General features: G+C 37.4%; 1 protein-coding gene and 1 non-coding gene across 2 annotated transcripts; one reads left to right on the top strand and one right to left on the bottom strand.

Annotated features, from left to right (window-relative positions):
- The first annotated feature begins 2,633 nt into the window (after positions 1-2,633).
- Positions 2,634-3,059, top strand: LOC148998633 (uncharacterized). The gene is made up of 2 exons (XM_089141816.1): positions 2,634-2,805; positions 2,869-3,059. The coding sequence occupies exons 1-2, from the start codon at positions 2,634-2,636 to the stop codon at positions 3,057-3,059; spliced, it is 363 nt and encodes a 120-aa protein (XP_088997942.1).
- Positions 3,060-12,836: 9,777 nt separating this feature from the next.
- TRNAL-CAG (transfer RNA leucine (anticodon CAG)) lies at positions 12,837-12,917 on the bottom strand. The gene has a single exon. It is a non-coding gene; the product is annotated as a tRNA-Leu (tRNA).
- Between the last annotated feature and the right edge of the window lie 8,712 nt (positions 12,918-21,629).

Genomic DNA, 21,629 nt, shown 5'->3' with positions numbered 1-21,629 from the left:
GCAATCCTACTGGCGGATAAGATTTGCATGCTTGAGTAGTTTTCTTTTTCAAGGTTGCTAAACCCCGTTTATTTGTTACCAAAAAAAAAGGAATATGTTCACATATATTTACAAAAATAGGTAAGTTATTGATAATGATATATATATTTTATTCAACGGGATAGAGGTAAATTAAAACATTAGTTAAAAATATATTTATACATGACTTCAACCATAAAAGTTCAGTTGCAAACCAATGGTAGTTAGTTACCTTATTAACTATAGACATTTTATTTACAATATAAAATCAAATAACAAAAATTGTAGAAGAAATAAAGAAACAAAGAATATAAAATCAAATAAAGAATAAAAAAATGAAAAAAAAGATAAACAGTAAATAAATTGAGAAAGAGAAAGAGTACCTAATTGTGGAGAGTATTTTTTTTCCCAAATTTTCCTTAACCCACGCCTATAAAAAAGGAAGAAAAATAAATTGGAAGAAAAAAACTGAAGAGAACAATAGGAAGAGAAGAGGAGGGATGAGAGATATGAGAGAATAAATAGGAATTGAGGAATTATTTTCTAATTAAGAATGACATTTTGAATATCTGATAAGATTTTTTTTTTAAATTTCCTTTAAACCACGTTTATAGAAAAATAAGAGAATAAATAGGAAGAAAAGATGTGAGAGAGAAGAGAGGGGAAAATAAATAGGGATTGAGGAATTAGTTTTTAACTAGAGATGACATTTATACCCATTATTTTACCTTTAAAATATGTTGTCAATATTGAGGGGTCCAAATAGTGACATTTCACATGTGAAAAAAAAAATAAAAAAATGAAGAAAACTAATATAAAAAGTGAAAAACTAAAGGAATTATAAAAAAAATTAAAAAATCCGGGGGTCCACCCCTGCACCTTTGGATGTAGGTCATTTGACAGAATCAAGTAATCTTTGTGTTATGTATGTGTTGTGTGTTTGATCCTTTGCGTATTTGGGTTTATTCCCAACAATGGTCATTATATCTGATACGGAGAAATTATGATCAAACCGGTTTCATACCTCTTTCGACCCTCGACCCCGGTCGAGGCAGAGGGAACTGACTCGCTCCCGAGCGAACCGGATCCAGAAGATGGCTTGTTGAAGAAAAAAACTGATTTAGCTACAAGCACGCCCTAATCCTACTTATGGATTAGGGTAATTACCCTAATGATGGCAGACTCGAATTGACGGCTGTGGCTAATCATTATCGAAGGGATAATCATCGCATAACCTGAAGAGTTATCTCAGGAGTCCTCTACTAGTCCAAACTAGTAGAAGTCTGTTGCTCAACGGATCTATCTGCTCAACGGATCTATCTGTTAAGTCCAAACTAGTAGAAGTCCAAACGACTACCCGAAGAAGACTCAAGTGCATCCAACGTAGGAGATTCGAAGGTACACTCTATACAAACCTCACTACCATACGAGATGGAAGGATCAAAAGCACACAATCTGAGACTCAAGTTCAGATACATACTGATAGACTTAAACTATCAGCGGCTTACGATCTAGATCACCTTTCCCAGTTCTCCATTCCTTAGCTCTGTGCTTCTAGCAGAGCCGTTTGTGATTAAGTTCATCAATTGACTTAGCCTTCGGAGGTGGACTCCCGACCCCCGCGGTAGGGCCACATCTGACGCTTTCGTTTTGCAGGTCATCACGAGGAGATCTAGGGGCTGAGCAGATTTTGGACGCATCATTTGGCGCCGTCTGTGGGAAACGACTTGAAAAGCCATGGTGACTAGATCAGCAGCCGTAGCAGCCGCTGCACAACGCAATTCCGGTGTTCAGATCCCTGGAGCGAATAATCCAGATATTCCCCAGGGAAGCCAAAATCCTATCGAGGTAGATGATGGTCAGAGAGGACGTAATCCTCCTGATACATTCCAAGATCAATTGGATCAGGTAAAGATTCAACTTTTGGAGGTGAGCCAAGCACTCCGCCTGCTCACCAGATGAGTGGTTTTACCACAAGAACCTAATCAACGCGATTCAGGGAGACGTGCGTTACCACGTGATCAAAGATTGGTTGAAGACCGGAATATCGGTCAGAATTTTCGTGAAGGAGACCGACGACCTAGGAGGATTGATGATCAACCTAGGCGAGACGATCGGTTCGACATACCGCAAGAGAGTACAACTGATTCAAATACAAGGTTGGATACAGGGGTAAGAACTCACTCACCAACTGTCAGAAGAACTGTTCGCGATGATCGAGCAGTTCGCGACGAGCAGAATGTTCGGGAAGGAAGGGTTGTTCGTGATGATCGGATAGCATGGGATGATCGTGTTAATCGAGGTCGTGATCATATTGCTGAAGAGCAGCCGACCCAGATTGGTCAGGAATTGGCCAACATCAATGAGAAATTAGGGCAGTTGGCTAAGGGCAGGATCGCTGAGGATATTTACTCAGTCATTTGGAAGACCCCCTTTGCCGAGCCAATTGCGGGATATCAGTTTCCCCATAACTTCCTTTTGCCTACCTTTTCTACATTTGATGGCTCCGGAGATCCAACAACTCACATCGGCTATTACCAACAGACCATGGCAGTTTCTCGGGTATGTCTCCTTACCGTTTAGTATTTGGGAAAGCTTGTCATCTTCCTGTCGAGATGGAGCATAGGGCATTTTGGGCTGTAAAACAATGCAATATGGAAATGGACAAAGTTGGAGAACAACGAAAGCTTCAGTTACAAGAGTTGGAAGAAATTCGCAACGAAGCCTATGAGAGTTCAAGGATTTACAAGGATAAAACAAAGGCTTTCCATGATCAGCAATTGCGAGGTAAGAATTTTACAATTGGTCAAAAAGTTTTGCTCTACCAATCTAGATTGAAATTGTTTCCAGGAAAACTGCGTTCTAGATGGTTAGGACCTTTTGTTGTTACTAATGTTTTCACTCATGGTGCAATTGAAATCCAAAGTTTTGAGACTGATAAAATTTTCAAGGTTAATGGTCATCAGTTAAAACCTTTTTATGAAGGTTTTCAAGTGCATAATGTTGCAATTAAGCTTTTTATTCCAGAATACAAGGAATGAAAATGAACCAGGTCTAGCCAAAGACGTTAAATGAAGGCGCTAATGGGAGGCAACCCAATTTTCTTTACTTTAAAATTTTTTTTTATTTATTTTTTATTTATTTATATTGTTAGAAATCTTAATTTAATTTTTTTTCCTTTTCTGACAACCAGTTTTTTTTTAACTCTTCGCCTTTCGCTTGATTGCTCAGCTTCAGTCCACTGTTCTATATATGAGGGGAGTATTCCTAGATTCTCCTATTTCTATTACAATAGGGACATTGTTACATTTAAGTGTGGGGGAGGGGATAACATATTTATATTTTTTGTGGGTGAAATTTTCTGAAATTCTTTTTAATGATGTTTCATTTTCTATGAGTTCAATGGAATGCATGACCAATATTTACAGGTTGAATTCAATTTTGATGAATCATGATCAATTAAATTCTGTAAAATCACATGCTAATGAAAGATTGTTTTAATTTCTGATTTAGAGGAAAAGATGCTAAAGATTCATATACACAAACAATTTTTGTGAGTTTTTGAGCCTAAGAGCATATATCATTAGTTTTGCTCTGATTTTCTTGATTGAGTGATAATCTCTTATGGTTGGATACTTCTAGAACTTGTTTAGTTTTGCATGCTGAAATCATATAATTGGATTAAATACATACAAATGACAAGGGCACCTAGGATTTACCACTTTTTAGCTTTCTTTTGATAGCCTAGCCTTGATTATTACATCTAGGAGCCCACTTTGAGCCTTGACCTTTTCTTTTGATAATATACCACTGTATAAACCTCATTAACCTTTTTTGTTCTTTTCATTCTATTGAACCCAAATCGAAGGATGGTTGAGTTACTGATATGCAATATCAATTAATACTGAGAAGGAAAGGCAAGTACTGTCAAACTTAATGCATCTTTTACTTAAAGTGCATTGCAAAAAAAAAAAAAAAAAGGGGGGTTGGCTGCATTTAGAGAAGGAAAAAAAAGATGAAAAGAATCAGTTGCTCCCGAAAAAAAAAAAAAAAAAAGAGAAGAGAGAGAAGAAGAAGAATCAGTTGTTTGGAAAATAATATCATTGAGCGACATACTTTATTTTTCTAGTGCATACTGTGTTGCCTTTTTGCTTTATGGCTTCTATAAGTTTTTGAGAGCCTGAAAAAAAAAAAATTTGATTATGACATATTATTGTGATTCAACTCATTCCTTTGATTTCATTTTATCCCAGTTTCCTTGTTTTTCCATACCCTACCTAAAGCCTTATTACAACCTATTAAAGACCTTTGGATGTATGTGTTTAATTCAATGCTTAGTGGTGGAGGTGTGATTTCTTTACAAGCATATGGTAATTATCCTTCTGTGATTGATTTGAGTGACTTTGTTACCCTTAAACACTGAGTGTATAGAGTGAATCCAAATGAGAGGGTATTGGATCTTGATGCATCTTGAATCTGATGATTTATTGAAACTAGTTCATTCATGACGATTGATAAAGTTTAGTTGAAATTGTTGAATCTTAGTTGAAATTCAATGTACTTTTTTTTAAATCTTAGAAAAAAAGAATTTTTAAAAAAATGCTTGAGGGCAAGCAATGGTTTAAGTGTGGGGGAATTTGATAGGTCATTTAATTGCATTAATATTATATCAAATCCTTTATATTTTAATGAGACTAATTGGTTGTTTTATTTGGATATGAACAGATTATAGCATTCGGATATCAAATCTATAAAAAGAATGGTTAGAACCATATTGGCACATTTTTAAATCAAATCAAACAATCACACCCAAATTAAGATGGAAGATTTGATTATGTCCAAAGCTAGAGGTTTGATCTTGCCCAAATCAGAAGGATTTTCGTAAAAAGTCTTAATTCAGCAAGCAAATATTTCGTTCTCTCTTGCGATCAGACATCTAAGGAAGAAGCTGAATTGGAAAGTGACTAAATTAGAAACCATTGCATTGGCAAATATGAAGAAAGGAAATAACTGAATTGGGAAGAATTGCATTGCCAAAGCGAACGATGGAAATAACATATTTGGAAAGAATGCAGAATTGGCAGGAATCCTCTATAAGAAGGAACGCATTTTCAGAGATTGAGGAGACAAGCTACAACAAGAGGAAGCCACAATTCTGAGGAAGAACGGCACAATGTTTTCTATTTTCATTGCTTTGTTTTGATTTTCCATGTCTAGCTAATTCTAGCTTTCGATCAAGATTAATGGAAGTTTGATTTTCACCAATTGTGAGACCTTGGATTATCAGTTTTCTTTAATTCTCAGGTATTTATGCGTTTTCTATATTTATTATGTTATTGTATTAATCCTTAGACAAGAGGCCTGTTGTTTTATGATTAATACAATACTCAGTCAATTCTTATATAAGTGACAAATAGCATTCTCGAATGGGTAATCAATGCCCTAGAGAGTTTGCTATGAGAATGTATATCCTAGTTTAAATAAACAAGGCTTTTTCCGGGTTTATTGACTAGGGATTGGGTCTTTTAATTTTTAATGCGATTAATAAACATAATTCAAAGGACAGATCCGAAGGTTATGTTTATTAATTAGGGAATAACTCAAAGGACAGATCCGAAGGTTATCAATAAAGTAGGGAAAGATTGGTTGTTAGAGGACTGATCCTCAATGACCATAACCAATCTACCCGAAATTAAAGTTTTTATTTTTAAGTCAATGATCAATTGAGATAATCAATTCTGAAGTTGAATCTTGATCGAAAGTCTTTATTATTCTAATTTTCTTGTTAACTACTGCATTCGTTTATTTTTATTTAATTTGTTGATTCAAAACTCCCCAATTTTTATCAAAGAATAAATCTTCACCAATCTCTGTGGATTCGACCCTACTCACTACTAATACAAATTCAGTTGAGATAAGGATTATCTTTGGTGGATTCGACACTCATCACAAAATAAAACTTTTTCTAAGGCAAAATAATACTTAAGTAACATGAAACTTGTAGAAACAATTGTAAAAATTTCAAATCAGCCCAATGAGTCAAAAGAAATAATCATACATCTAAAGTTATCAACAAAAATGAGGATGCCTTACTAGTAGCACCTTATCTTGAGAAAGAATAATAGAGAAAATGGAGGAAAAAATTCCCATTAAGTGAAGTAGTTTTAGAGGGTATTCAAGGGATTTGGCATCTTAATATAAAATCCCATTAAGTTCCTCTCATATTGCAATTGAACTCTTGCATTCATTGATTTTTCAACCCTGACGATAGGTAACATTGATTCACATTTTCCATACCCACAAAGTTCTTTTTCATTTACTTTAGGGTAAATTATATATAAACCCCCTGGCTTTGTAATCAATTACATTTATTATCCCTAAAAAAAAACAATTGCAAATATCCCCATGCTATTTTTTTCCCCCTAAAAGAATCATTATATTAAGCGAAAAAGAAATATTAAAAATACATCAATTAATACCGTATAAGGAACCAACCTCCCTTACCCACAACAACTGTTGCCCCCAATACACCCTTCCTCACTGGTTCCTGCTCAGATTAGAAAACCACTAAATTATAAAACGAAATCTATGACGTCTAGAGGCATCCATATCAAGTTCATTAAGGATTGAAGCTGACCAAGGAATGTTAATATCAGAAGTTCCTGTCCTAGTTGCCAAATTTGCCAAAAAATCTGCCACTATATTAGTTTCACGATAGCAATGTGAAAACTTTCAATCTATAGTCAACAAATATTCTTGTAACTCTCTCCACATATGAAAGATATACCAAGGTATTTTCTTCTACTGTATTAAAGTCACCACAGCTTTTGAATCACTTTCTACCCAAAGTATTTTAATTTGTAAATGCCCAACGTAATCCGTGAATGAAAGTTTCCAATTTAGCCTCAAAGTTGGTTTTAACATCTAAAAAAATACTGAAATTGAAAACCACCGCAGCAACTTCATTTCGAAATACTCCTCCACTGCCAGACCTTCCTGGATTGCCTAAAGAAGGCCCATCAATATTTAGTTTAACCCAACCTACAGCAAGAGGACACCAAAAAATTTCTTGTGGAGGAGCAGCACTACAGACAGAGAAGTGAAGGCCTAGTCTTCTTGCATCCGAAAAAAATGGTAGAAGTTACTTTTCTTCCATCAATTTTAAAGCCAAACCTGTACTAAGTCTAAAAAAATTAAACTCACCACCTCATCGAGTCCTGAAATTTAAATTTTCAAACCGGATTTGATTGCGGACCATCCAAAGAAAGTATAAAAGCAAACAACATCCATTAATCCAAGCGATGCAGTAAAGGAGACCGTGAAGCCCGGTGTTTCCAAGCCTTGAACAACTCTACAATCGAATCTTTTCTTGTCCAACTTATAACCAAACTTTGCTTTGCAAAAGCTTCTCCACATCCACGTGAAAATGAGTAGTGAAGAAAGAGATGTCCTATGTCATCTGAAGCTTTACCACTTAGATTACAACGAGCATAATCCATTTCCGAGTCAACAAGGCATCAACAGGTAGCCTATCATGAAAAAATCTCCAACAGAAAACTTGTTGTCTAGGCTGCAAAGAAGTCTTTCAAATACTTTTAGCGCATTCCAGTTGTTCTCCTTTTCTACGATAGAGATCAAATGCCGATCGAAAACTAAACTCTCCCTTCCCCCCCCCCACCGAACCTTGCCAATGACAAACATCAACAAAACCAGCACCAGGAACAGGATATATCATAATTAGAGAGATTACCTTTTGAAATTTGGCACTGTCCACTGACGGAAATCTCCACTCCCCTTGCTGTAAACAATCTGCAACAATCAATTTCAAATGACCCTCTAAATCTAGAGGAATACCAACATAGTCTGCAATGGTAAAATTCCCCAACCATCTGTCAAACCAGAAATTTATATTCTAACCATCTCCACCGTTCATTAGTTTGAACAAAACCCCAAACCTTCCTCAATCCCAACATCAAAGATGACTGCTGCCCATAAATCTATAAATTTCCCCTTTTGTCCACCATCTTCCCCTTTAAAAAATGCACAAAACCAGAGTGTTTATGTTTAATTGTCCAAGCCAACTTGCATAAGGAAGAAAAATTGACATCTCTTAATCTCCGAATACCCAAACCACCCTCACATTTTGGAGTACATAGTTTTGCCCAAGACACTGTAACCTTCTTCACAGCCTCTATACTTCCTGTCCAAATGAAGTTACGCATCCAAGCCTCTGCTTGAGAAATAATAGAGCTAGGCCACCAATACACTGAAAAATTATGAATCGGCATGCTAGAAATAACTGAACGTACCAACTCCACTCTACCTGCCAAAGATAACAGCTTTCCACACCACCCTTGTAGCCGATTCTTAATCTTGTCTAAAACTGATAGCAATCTAACACGAGTAACTCTTCCTTTAAAAATATCTATCCCCAGATATCGAGTAGGAAAGAGAGCAATTGGGATATTTAATATGTCCACAATTTTCTGTTTCCGACTAGGAGGCACACGTCCAAGAAAAAGCTTACTCTTCTCCAAAATAATATGTTGACCCGAAAATTCTTGATACTTCGATAAAAGAAGCATTTGAAAAAAATAAAAATATCATCAGCATACATCAGTACGGAAGGAACTTCTACTCCCCTGGGACTTGGCAAAGCTCTCAATCTACTAGGAGCTATCAAAGAATGAATGCCCCTACATAGTACCTCTTCTGCAAGAAGAAAAAGAAGAGGAGATAAAGGGTCCTCTTGCCAAAGCCCTTTCTCAACTCCAAAGAATCCAACTGATCCCCCATTCAATAAAACTGAGATTCTAGTAGACTGAAACATCTCATGAATCCAACCAACCCATCTATTTGAAAATTCGAAAGCCTTCAAGACCAAGAATAAAAACTACCATGATAGAGTATCATAAGCCTTAATAGTATCAATCTTAATTCCCATCCCTCCCCTTCTAACAGAAGAATGTAAAATATTTGTAAGTTCAGAAACTATAGCAATATTTTCAGAAATCATCTTACCTTTCTGGAAAGCTCCTTGCTCTTCAGAAATAAGGTTAGGCAAAAGAGGACTCAGCCAAGAAGCCATTATCTTTGACAATGCTTTGCAAAAAAAAACTCCCCATACATAGGGGCAGAAGTTTGTCCAGTGTAGCTGCATTCTCCACCTTGGGAACTAAAGTGAAGAAACAATTATTTACCCCTTTTGGAAGTTTTCCTTTTCGAAAGAAGGATCGAACTGCAGCGTCAAAATCGGCTGAAGCAATATCCCAGCATTTGCGGAAAAAATTCCCGGAAAGCCATCTGGTCCTGGAGAACTGTCAGGATCTAGGTCCCATACCACTCCTTTGATCTTCTCATTAGAGGGCAAACCTTCAAGTAATAAACAATCATCATCCATCAACACTTTTGGAATCACAAACAAAAACTCTGGGTGTCCCAAGTAGGAACCAGTTTTATGATAGTTTTCAAAGTTAGTCACCACATAATCCTGCAGTTCAACCGAACTTGATGTCCAAGTGTCATCCATTCTTCGCAAAGATTTAACAGAGTTTTTATTCCTTCTAAGTTTAGTAGAGAGCTGGAAAAATTTTGAATTCTTATCTCCCTCCCTCAACCACCTGACCTTTGCTTTTTGCCGAAGAAGAGAGTCCAGACAATCCATTGCTTGTACAAGTTTTGGCTTCAAGGAAGCCTCTTGATCAAAATATTCATCTGTCATATCAAGTTGATCAATATTAGTTTGAAAGGATGCTAGATCTTTCTCTGCTTGCTGTACTTCAATAAAAAGATTAGGAAAAGTCATTTTTGCCCAAGCTTTAAGATCTTTGCTTAACATTCTTCAATCTCTGTGCTAGTACAAAAATGGGATCACGAACAACCAGTTCCACCCAAGCACCTCCAAAAAAGAATCATCGGTCATCCAAAAATTATTGAACCTGAGAGGAGAGTTTACCGGTTTGACACCTTTGTCAACAAAGACACAAATCGGAGAGTGATTAGACGAGTGTGTCGGAAGAGTGATCTGTTTAGAATCACCAAACAACTCTAACTATCTGGCATTGAAGAAACTTCTATCAAGGATCGAACGAACATTACCAACTTTGCGTTGGTTTGACCATGTAAATTTCCTACCCGAAGATGAAACTTCAAAAAGCTCACAAGCATCAATGGTAGCCTGAAAATCAGTTGCTGCACCCAGCTGGAGTCTGCTTGAACCTCTCCTTTCAGACACCCGTAACACTGCATTAAAGTCCCCCATAACAAAAAATGGTAAGCTGGACAAAGGGAGAGCAATAAGATCCTCCCAAAGCCATCTACGATTAGATCTATCACAACAAGCATGAACCACTGATAGACCAAATTGCACACCTTTCCACTTGAATTGAAGAGAGAGTTGTTGGTCAGATGAAGAGAGAACAGAGGGCCACTGCAACTCTCTCTTCCAAAAGACCCAAAGATTCGGAACTTTCTCCTGCCGAAAATTATACACAAAATTAGAAGAATATCCTAATCTATTAATAAAGAGAATTGGGCACTTACTGACATCCACTTTTGGTTCAACGACACAAAAAATGTCTGGTTGATGAGTCATTAATAGCATTTTAAGGGCTCTCCTACAAGATGCATTACCAATGCCGCAAATATTCCAAAAGAAAAGCTTCATATCAACAGTTACAAAGCAGCACTTTCCTCTCCCAATGAGAGGCTCTTATTTACTGTAGAGACTTTCCCTAAAGAAGCATCTACCTTCTTGAATTCCTCTGCCAACAAACCCTTTTTACTTGTAGCTACTTTCTTCACTACATGAGCCTTCTTAGGACGACCAGGCTTCCGACGAGGAGAGCTTTTATCCCTCATTGAGATAGACGACGAAGGAGGAGGAACAACTTCCAATTACAGCGTTCTATCATTTTCAAATATGGCCGAACTCTTCTGGGTCGCACTAGAGTCCAACGCATTCTCCCTAGTTGCCACGTTAGCCCCTTTCTCTCTAAAATACCTTCCTTCCTTGGTCGAACCTCTTAGTGCATTTACAGCATTGGGTCCCACCAATGAATCCCCCAAATTAAGGTTTTCAAGTAGAATAGAACTCTTATCCGCATGACATGAACTGTTTGAAATTCAAAATGCTTGGTCGAATCACACCCTTCATTATTATCATTGGGTCCCACAAATGAATCCCCCAAAGTAGGGTTTTCAATTTGAATAGAAGTCTTACCCGCAACATGATCATTTTGAAATTCAAAATGCTTGGCCGAATCACACCCTTCACTCTTATCATTGGGTCCCACCAATGAATCCCCCAACGTAAGGTTTTCAATTTGAATAGAAGTCTCTACCCGAAAAATGGACATTTTGAAATTCAAAATGCTTGGCTGAATCACAATCGTCAATCTTATCTTCGGGTCCCACTAGTGAACTCTCCAAAGGAGAGTTACCAATAAACTTAGAACACTTATCTACATCTAAGGATTTTTGAAATTCAAAATTTGTGGCCGAACCAATAACCACACCATTTTGAAAATCAAAACCATCAACCAAATGAAGGTTTCCATGAGATTTAGAAGTTCAAAAGGGTTGCTCTCTTGGGTAGGAGTTGAAGAAGAATGATTCGAAGAAGAGTCCTTACCCAAAACCAACACCTCATTATCAGAAACCCCTTGATTTAAAAAAAGAATTAACTAAATTCTCATTGGCCGATGGAGAGCCCACCAGCCCTACCTCCACTAAAGCCGCATGAACCACTTGAGAGGACGAATTACTCTCACCCTCAAACTTCAGAGTCTTTGCAATCCTAATAGAATTAGCACCTTCATTTAGAACAACATCTTCATGCGCCAAGTGTTGAGGAACAAACTTCTCTTTAGCCGAAGGAATATTAACATTGCAATTTTTGCCCAAATGACCTTCTCGATTGCATCGAAAACATATTTGAATTCCATCCTCATAGATCACCTTTTGAATGAAGCTGAAAACACGTGTAGAACCAGGTTCAAAGCACTCTATTTGAACTTCAGACACTCGCTCAGTTTCCAATTCTAATTCCACCAAAATTCTTGCGTAATGTCCCACAGAACCAAGGCGAGTACGACGGTCTAAAGAAAGCAGGACGACCTACCATCTTAGCAATAGAAAGTAATACCTTGGCACGCCGATATTCAAGAGGAAGATCAAGAAAACAAATCCAAACTAGTTTGGCGGAGCGGTTGAGGAGCATGAATGTTAAAATTCAGACGTCAACGTTGAATCGAATCAATTGATTGCCAATATTCCGGACACCTCTTCTCCAAACTTCTAGCAAATCTTCCTCACATCTAAATTGAAAAATCACGAAACCCTTTCCCAAGGAATGAAAAGAAACTCCTTGTTTTAGTTTCCATGATTTAGAAGCCAGATCACGTAAATCATCCATTGTTGTCTGACGAAAGTTTGCCCTCCCAATCAAGGAGAAACGAAATTGAGTACGTTGCAACTCGTACTCAGATTGAGGAATAACAATACGCCGATAAGATCCAGCCTGCATAAGGATGGGAGGGAATCAATCTTAGACATAATGGAAGTCCCTACCACCCTAGCATAAGATCTCCCACGGGAATCAATCTTAGACATAATGGAAGTCCCTACCACCCTAGCATAAGATCTCCCACCGCCCATCTTCTGAGAGAAGCCATTAGCAGCCCTATCCGAAGACCTAGCGCACCATCTTTCTCCAAAGCTTCTTTCTCAAGAGTTTTTCTCTCCTTCATCTCTTCTCAGCATTTCCCCTTTTTCAAATTAGTTTTATATGCCGCCGAGTATAAAAAAATTAATAATAATGTCAAGAATGGGATTTGAACCCATGCCCTTTCGGACCAGTACCTGAAACTGGCGCCTTAGACCAACTCGGCCATCTTGACTTTTCATATAATGCAGATGATTAAATTATATGATTGGTAAATGTCCCCATGCTATTAAGAAATGGTATTAAGTGATAATGTCACCACCAAACAAAATTTGAAAAACAAATTTTATCCTTATTCAATTTGAATTTTGAGTTTTTAATTTCCATTGTTAAACGATTAAAATACCCTCCAATAAAATTTAAGAGAAAAATTTACTAGAGAACACTTGTTTGACTAAATACAGGTGAAAGGATTTATTCTTCTCCCATCTCCTTCCTCTCTTTCGTCCACCCCGGTAATCAACCATTGGCCCCACCTGTTGGAAACAGCCGCCAGTGCAAACTTTCTGCAGCAACCACTAGGGATCTACATTAATTTAACTACCCATTTGCTTTAATGTTTTTTATTTTTATTTTTTTTGGTGCTGGTGGTTTTTTTAATACTGAAAATGAAATGCCATATACAAGAGTCGAACTCACAAACTCTCCACTGAAAGGTATGGATCTTACCACTCAACCAACCCTGCATTGGCTTTAATGTTTTTCTATTATATGAGTCATCATCAGGGGTTGACCCAGGTTCAATATGGTGGGGGAGGGGGTAGACAATAATTACAAAATTTTTAGTATTAAAAAAAAGAAAAAAAATTACTTGATAAGTTTATATATTAGGGAATAAATAAGTAAAAAATCGAATTTTTTTTGGCTTTAGGAGTAAATTGTTAGAAAACTCTAGAATTTACAACCAGTTTTAAAAGTTGTTTCTGTTATAAAATAAAGAGAATATAACAGAGACAAAGAAAAAAACTAGAACAAGATCAATCAGAAGTGATTCATTCAGTTGAGTACATTACATATTTATAGTAGAAGGAGCATCTACTCTGATATGGAAATACAATATATGATTCTTGCACACAATAAGATATTCTTGATATGGAAGGATAGATTGCCACCCAAGATAGAAGGTGCATAGAATGAAAATATTGACTGCCAACATTGTGTAATGAGATGGTTGTGATCTTCGCCAATATTGCATCCTGAGGTAGTTGAGATCTTCAATTGGAAGTACAATCTCTTTGGGGTAATGGACATCCATAATAAATATTATTTATAACACTCCCCCTTGGATGTCCATCAATAGATAATGTACCTCGTTAAAACCTTACTAAGAAAAACCCTGTGGGAAAAAAATCTTAGTGAAGGAAAAAGAGTATACATATCTAAATAATACGTATTGGTAGTTGCCTCATTAAAAACCTTACCAGGAAAACCCAGTGGGACAAAACCTTGGTTAAGGGAAAAAGAGTGCAGCACGTATTTTACTCCCCCTGATGATAACATCATTGAGTATCTTTGAATACGTACATTCCATTATCATATATCAACTTCTCAACATTTGAAGTAGGCAACGCCTCAATAAATAAACCTGTCAAGTTATCACTTGAACGAATTCAATGAACATATATTTCATCATTTCATTGAAGATCAAGAGTGAAGAAGAATTTCGGTGAAATATGCTTCGTTCTATCTTCTTTGATGTATCATCCCTTCAATTGAGCTTTGCATGCAGCATAATCTTCATATAATATTGTTGAAATTCCTTATTCTAGTAGAAGACTGCATGCTTCATGAATGTGTTGTATCATTGATCTTAACCAAATATAAAATAGCTAACATTCACTGGAAAATAAATAACATGTTTGAGATCTAGTTTTATGTAGATCAGATAAATATCCTGCATCTGCAAAACTAGTAAGTTGATATCCACATTCATAAAATAATATCATGTCAATAATTCTCGAATATACTTAAATATATGTTTTATAACATTTCAGTGTCTTCGTATTGGAGAATAAATAAATCTTGTTAATACACTTATAGAAAATGTTACATCCGATTGTGTATTATTAGCAAGATACATTAATGCCCCAATTGCACTAAGATATGGTACTTCAGGACCAAGAAATTCTCCACTGTTTTCTTGGGGTCGAAATGAATATTTCTTTATATTGAGCGATCTCACAACCATTGGGGTACTCAATGGATGTATTTTATCTAGATAAAATCTCTTCAAAATATTCTCTATATAAGTTGATTGATGAGCGAATATTTCATTCGTCAAATGCTCAATTTACAAATCAAGACAAAACATTGTCTTTTCAAGATTTTCATTTCAACTTTCTTAAAATAATCTACTTGCTTTTAGAAACTCTTCAGGGAGTTTCGATGATATTTAAATCATCATCATATATACTTACTAAAATTAGATCCATATCCTTTAATAAAGGCACAATAATAAATTGGATCATTTTATGCTTTTCATTTAGAAATATCCACTAAGGAGATTACCATATATGCCTTGATAATCTTTGAAGCCTTATTGAACAAACTTCCTAGGAATTTTTATATGCTTGAGTCATTTTGAATCCTTCAGGGATTTTCATATATATTTCACACTCGAGTGAGCCATAGGCTGTAATAATATCCATTAGACGCATGTCAAAATTTTCATATACTGCCAGATTAATAAGATATCTGAAGGTGATTGCATCCATCACAAGAGAACATGTTTCCATATAATCAATGCCAGGCATCTGCAAAAATTCTTGTGCCATAATTCATGCTTTATATATCACGATTTCATTCCTTTTCTCATTTCATTTTTCGCAGAAAACTCAATTGTACCCCACTTGGCTTTATACCTTCAGATGTTGGACTATAAGTCCAAAAACTTTATTTTTCAAGCGAATTCAATGCTGCTTGAATTGCGTCTCTACATTTTGGCCAATCATTTTTTGATTTATATTCATCAACAAATTTATATTCAAGATCCTCGTCTTGTTGCATTATTTCAACAAAAACATTATATGCAAAAATTGTTGTCGACAACTTTATATTTTCGGTTCCATCTTTTTCCTGCAATGACATAACTAATCGAGATCTCTTTATTACTTTCAGGTACTTGAACCTCTTCTGGGGTTTCATAGAAAGTTATGTCTTGGGGATTTTCATAATCAATTGTCTCCATTTTATGACAATCTTGATCATTTGCTCCTTTTTTTTTCTAGGATTTTATCATTGGAACCAATTGATCTTCCACGTTTTAAACGTGGTTTAATTTCATTTGCCTTTGATAGATTGTCCTGTTAGGGACATCAATTCTAATTGGAGCATTTACAGCTGGAATATGAGATTTAGTAACTCTTAGCAGATCAGCAAATCTTGCAGTTGATTTATAATGCACTTGCATTATCCTTTGAACTTCAAGTTCACGATTGCTCGATCATGAGGATCTAATGAGATAATGATAATGCATACAATCAATATCTTTTTCCAACTGTTTATTCTCTCCCCCTCATGTTGGAAAAACTAATTCATCAAAATAATACTCAGCAAGTATTGCATTAAATAAATCTCCTATCCTTTGCAATATATTAATTATATAAGTAGATTTATATCCAACATATATTCCCAACTTTATTTTGGGACTCATCTTTGTGCGCTGTGGTGGAGCAATTGGAACGTAAGCCGCACATCCAAAAATTTTAAGATGAGAAATTTTTGGCTTCGACCATAAGCCAATTGTAATAGGGAGAATTTTTGACAACCTTTTGGCACGATGCGTACAAATGATGCTTTGTTCTCATAACCAATTGTTTAGCTATTAATTGGAGACATTTAATAAATGATTTTGCTAAACCATTTTGGATATAAACATAAACAACAGGCTATTCAATCGTGATCTCGGTTGTTATACAATAATCATAAAGCTTGAGATGTAAATTCACCGACATTATCAAGACAAACTGTCTTTATCTTATAATTCATAAATTATGCTCTTAATCTCATTATTTGAGCAAACAATCTAGCAAACACCAAATTGCGAGTTCATAATGAACATACATGTGACCACTTTATAGATGCATCTATTAAAATCATATATTATCCGAATGGTCCACATGATGGGTGAACGGGCCCATACATTTCACCCTCTATAAGTTTAAAAAAACGTAGAGTGTTCAATCTCAACTTTAGCTGGTGAATATTTAATAATAAATATTTCTTGAGAACAAACAATACAAGAAAATTCACTTAATTGAAGAATCTTCTGGTTCTTCAATGGATGACAATTGAATTTTCAATAATTTTCGCATCATACTTGATCCGGTATGGTCCAACCGGTCATGCCAAATAATAAAATTATTGGAATCAATGTTCATTTGATTTATCATTTTTTTATTCTTTTCCCCCTCCTCCCTCCCCCTCCCCCCTTCTTATCCTAATTTTAAATTAACTCCTCCCCATTATAAAATTTAAATATCTAAAAATATAAAAAAATAAAACTCAGATGCTTACTATTTGAATGCATTATTCCAGTTATTCATTCCTTAACTCATTATCTGAAGTAAACTGTTTGATTAGGTTCATCAACTGACTTAGCTTTCAGGTGGACTCCCGACCCTAACCAGTGGTTACATCTAATCACTTTACCTTGGAATCCTCTCCCGAGGAGATCTAAGGTGAGGCGAATTCGGACGCATCATTTGGAGTAATACGTAGGAAAGCGGTTCAAAAAGCTATGGTGACTAGATTAGCCAATTCGATTCTGTTTCCTCTTCTTTCTTTTTTGTTCGTTTATAATATTTATATATTTATATTATACTATAGAATACAATGTTAATACTTCATACATATATTCTCGAGCGAAAAAGTTAAGTTAGTTGGTTGAAAAACCTTTGGGGATAGCGACTGCTATCTTTGAAGGTGAATGCAACATCAAATTCCCGAAGTAAACAATCCGGATATTCCTCAGCCCAGTTGACCGCTCAAGTAGATGGTGGTTAAAGAGGTAACAATCCTCCAGATTCACTCCGGTATCAACTGGATGGGGCGAAACTCGAATCTTGGAGAGTAAGTGGGAACTCCGTTGACGCGACCAGACAAGTGGTGATACCACTAGACCCTGATCATTGTGATGCAGAAGGCGCACATCACGGCAGGATCCAGAGATTGATCGATAGATAGAATGTCGGTGCAAGAACTTCCGGAAGGCGACAGTACCTAGGAGGGCGAAGGATCTCCAAGGCGCGGTAATCGGTTTGACGGACCACAAGGGAGTACTACGATTCAAATACAAGGTTGGGTGCGGGGGTGCGAACTCACTCACGACCAACAGACATATCACTCAAGATAAGTCGTGTCGCTCAGGATAATGATCGTGTTGCTTAGGATAATGATCGTGTTGTTCGAGGGAATGATCGTGTCGATGGGAGCCGGTCCGCACTATTGGTCAAGTGGCCAATATAATCAAAAGCTCAGGCAGTAAGCCAGAGGAAGGATAACTGATGATATCTATTCGGTTATTCGAAAATCTCCATTTGCCGAGCCCATTCTGGTTCTCGGTTTCCTCAAAATTTCCGTTTGCCAACTTTTCCACGTTGATGGCTCTTGAGATCCCACGCCCATATCCATTATTATCAGCCAACTAGGCGGTTGCGGATAATTCGATGAAATCCTTTATAGGGTCTTTGGTTCATCATAGGGAGCAACTTGAAATGGTTCTTGAACCTCCCATCCGAAGGATCCTAGTTTATTGAAGTGGCACTCGAGTTCATAGGACGATTCAGTAGAATCAGATCAAGAGGAACGAGGAAACCTTGTTTCAATTGGATAAGGCAAGTGAATCGATTAGGGAATCTGAAAAGATTCAACAAGGTTACAATGGAGATGAAAACCTAGGTAGCAGTAGCTAAAACTGCTTTGTTCCGTGGACTCACAAATTGTGACTCTTAGAGTTATTACTTCAGATATACCTACAACTTATGCTGAATTAGTATGAGAGTGCCAAAAGCATGCGAGAAATCCTATGAAAATCTGAGACCTTATGCCGAAGACAATAAAGCCTCTGCGAAGAGCAAAAGGCTCCTAAGAACAAGCGAGAATATTTGTGATCGAGTTGGAAAGCCTCATCGGACGTGCGACGAGGGTCTCGACAAAGGTAGTATACTCCATTAAATACTCCTTGGGCTGATATTTTAAACTATTATCAAGAACGCAATATCTTGAAGTGGCCTCTAAAGCTTTCTACAAAAGTAGGGAGCGGATTGGGAAAAGGTATTGCCGTTTCCACAAGGGTTACTGGTCATTATACCAATGATTACAGACATTTAAAGGCGAATATTGAAAGATTGATATCCCGAGGACATTTATCCAATTTCGTTGAGTAGAAGGCAAGAGGACTACGTGATGCGGGGTAAAAAGGGGCCGTTTGGTTGGCCCGGATCAACGAAGGAGGCTCCTAAATCTAAGAAGGGTAAGGAGGTGATCGTGCTACTCCGGTATACGATCCTTATAATCTTTGGGGTCCGGCACGAGTCACTCCGGAGGGTGAAAGCGAAATCCAAGGTTGTTGGGACCGGAGAGACACAAAAGCGTAAAAGGCCAAATGGTGAGGTTCGATCACCTTTGGCGAAGAGTGAAAGAGGCGTTTGTTTACCTCCTGATGACGCCATCGTCATCAGGTAGAGATTGCACGTGAGAAGTACACGGTGTTAGTTGACCTTGGGTCTGCTGGACCTCTTATCTTATGCGGCCTATTAGAAACTAAGGTGGATGAAGACGACAGGGAGCCATCATCCACACATCTATAGGCTTTGCAGGAAGATCTGCAATAGCGGAAGGATCGGTCCAGTCGGATCTGTCAATTGGAAGCTTCCCAAAGGAAGCTACCGTTCGAGTGAATTTCTTAGTGGTTGGGGATCTCCCCACCGCCTTACAACGTTATCCTGGGGAGACCATCTTTGTCGAAGTTAGGTGCCATCGTTTCCACGAAGCACCTCAAAATAAGATTCCGGTTTGAGATGGGAATCGGTCAGAGTTTCCTCTGACCGAGAATTTCTCGGAATGTTATGTTGCATATCTGAAAGACAGGAGGCCAAAAGAGGTGACATCATTGCCAGATTGGGGTGCGAGATGATGGGGAAAAATGTCAAGGTGAAACATATTGAAGATTTATGAGGTATTTTTACAGCTTGTGAAAATGCGAAATGTGCAATGTTTAATGAGGAGAGTAGCCGCTTTAAACCGTTTCATCTCACAATTAGGAGAAAAGTGTCTACCTTTTTCTAAAGCACTCAAAGACTTGAGGGGCGGTGGGGAGGCAAAATGGGTGGGAGTGTCAAAAAGCTTTCGGAGAGCTGAAGGAGACATTGGGAAGATCACAATATTTTCTCGACCCGAGAATGGAGAAATCTTACAGCTATATTTAGTAACATCCCCTTGGCTGATCAATGAGTACTCATAAGGGAGAAGACAAGAAGCAATAGCCAATTTATTATGTCAGCCGCGTACTACTTGATCGGAGACACAGTATTCTCAGATCAAGAAGCCAGCTCTAGCTCTTATGATAGCAACTAGGAAACTACGACCATATTTTCAGGCTCATTCCACGAAGTATTTTCTACTTTTCCCCTTAGTAAAGTTCTTCGTAAGCCTGATTTGTCTGGAAGAATGTGGCTTGGTCGGTTGAACTCGGTGAGTTTCGAGTGAGCTTTAAGCCTCATACGACAATCAAACCTCAGGCACTAGCCGACTTAGGATAATCGAGACTACTGCACCAATGGAAGACATTGCCGAACCCACTATCCCTGCAGTTTGGGAGGTATATGTGGATGGTTTGAGTAACAACCAGGGATTAGGGCTGGAATTCTCCTGAAGTGTTCGGGATTCATTATTCGCTATGCATTAAGTTCACATTCGAAGCAAGTAATAAGGGGAAATGTATGAAGCCCTAATATTTGGACTTAGATTGTCAAAAGCAGTGGCAATAACATTACGTAACTATTTATAGTGACTCACAACTTATGTCAATCAGTACAAGGGGAGTATGGCGTTAAAGAACCTGGTTATCAGAAATACCAAGAGATTGTGCAAGCATTACGGAAAGATTTTAGGATTCGAAAGTATGTTAGATTCCCAGAAAAAGAAAATGCAATGGCGGATGAGCTATCCCGATTAGCCAATACCAAAGAAAAAATTTAGACCCACCGGTCTACATAGAAGAGATAATATTTCCAAGTTATCAAGGAAAATTTCCTATATTGAAGCAAGCATTATTGGATCGATCCAATGGTAGAATATATGAGAGATGACAAACTACGAGAGGATCCGAAGGAAAGGAATTAATCAAAGTGCGATCAACGCGATTCATTATGCGGATGGAAGGCTGTACGAGTCTTATTATTTGGACCCCTCTTGAGATGTTTGGGTCCCAAGGGATCCGAATCGGCTCAGGCTGAGGTGCATGGAGGAATTTATGGTGCTCACATGGGCGGTCGAGCCCTAGCACACAAAGTGCTAAGGCTTGGGTTATTATTGGCCTAAGCTCCAGCAAGCTTCTATGGAATATATTCGCCGGTGTAGCAATTGTCAAATCCATGCTACGGCATCTAAACTCTAGCTGAAACCATGACTTTGATTCTAGATCCCATCCCTTTTGTGATGTGGGAATGATATCGTGGGCAAATTCACCAAATCGATGGGTGGAAGAGAATATCTTATAATACTTAATCGACTACTTCACCAAATGGGTTAAGGCTAGTGCTCTAGCAACCATCATTGAAAGAAAAGTGGAGAAGTTTCATGCTTGAGTCAATTATATATCGGTTTGGGATGCAAAAATAATCGTTGCCGATCCTTGGCACCCAATTCGACTATCCACAATTTGAGC

The sequence above is a fragment of the Hakea prostrata genome, unplaced genomic scaffold, assembly GCF_041222555.1.
Source record: "Hakea prostrata isolate BN-2017 unplaced genomic scaffold, UWA_Hpros_2 contig_218, whole genome shotgun sequence".
In the NCBI taxonomy this organism is placed as follows: domain Eukaryota; kingdom Viridiplantae; phylum Streptophyta; class Magnoliopsida; order Proteales; family Proteaceae; genus Hakea; species Hakea prostrata.
The sequence above is the reverse complement of the archived record's forward strand: the minus strand, read 5'-3'. Positions and strand labels throughout refer to the sequence as shown.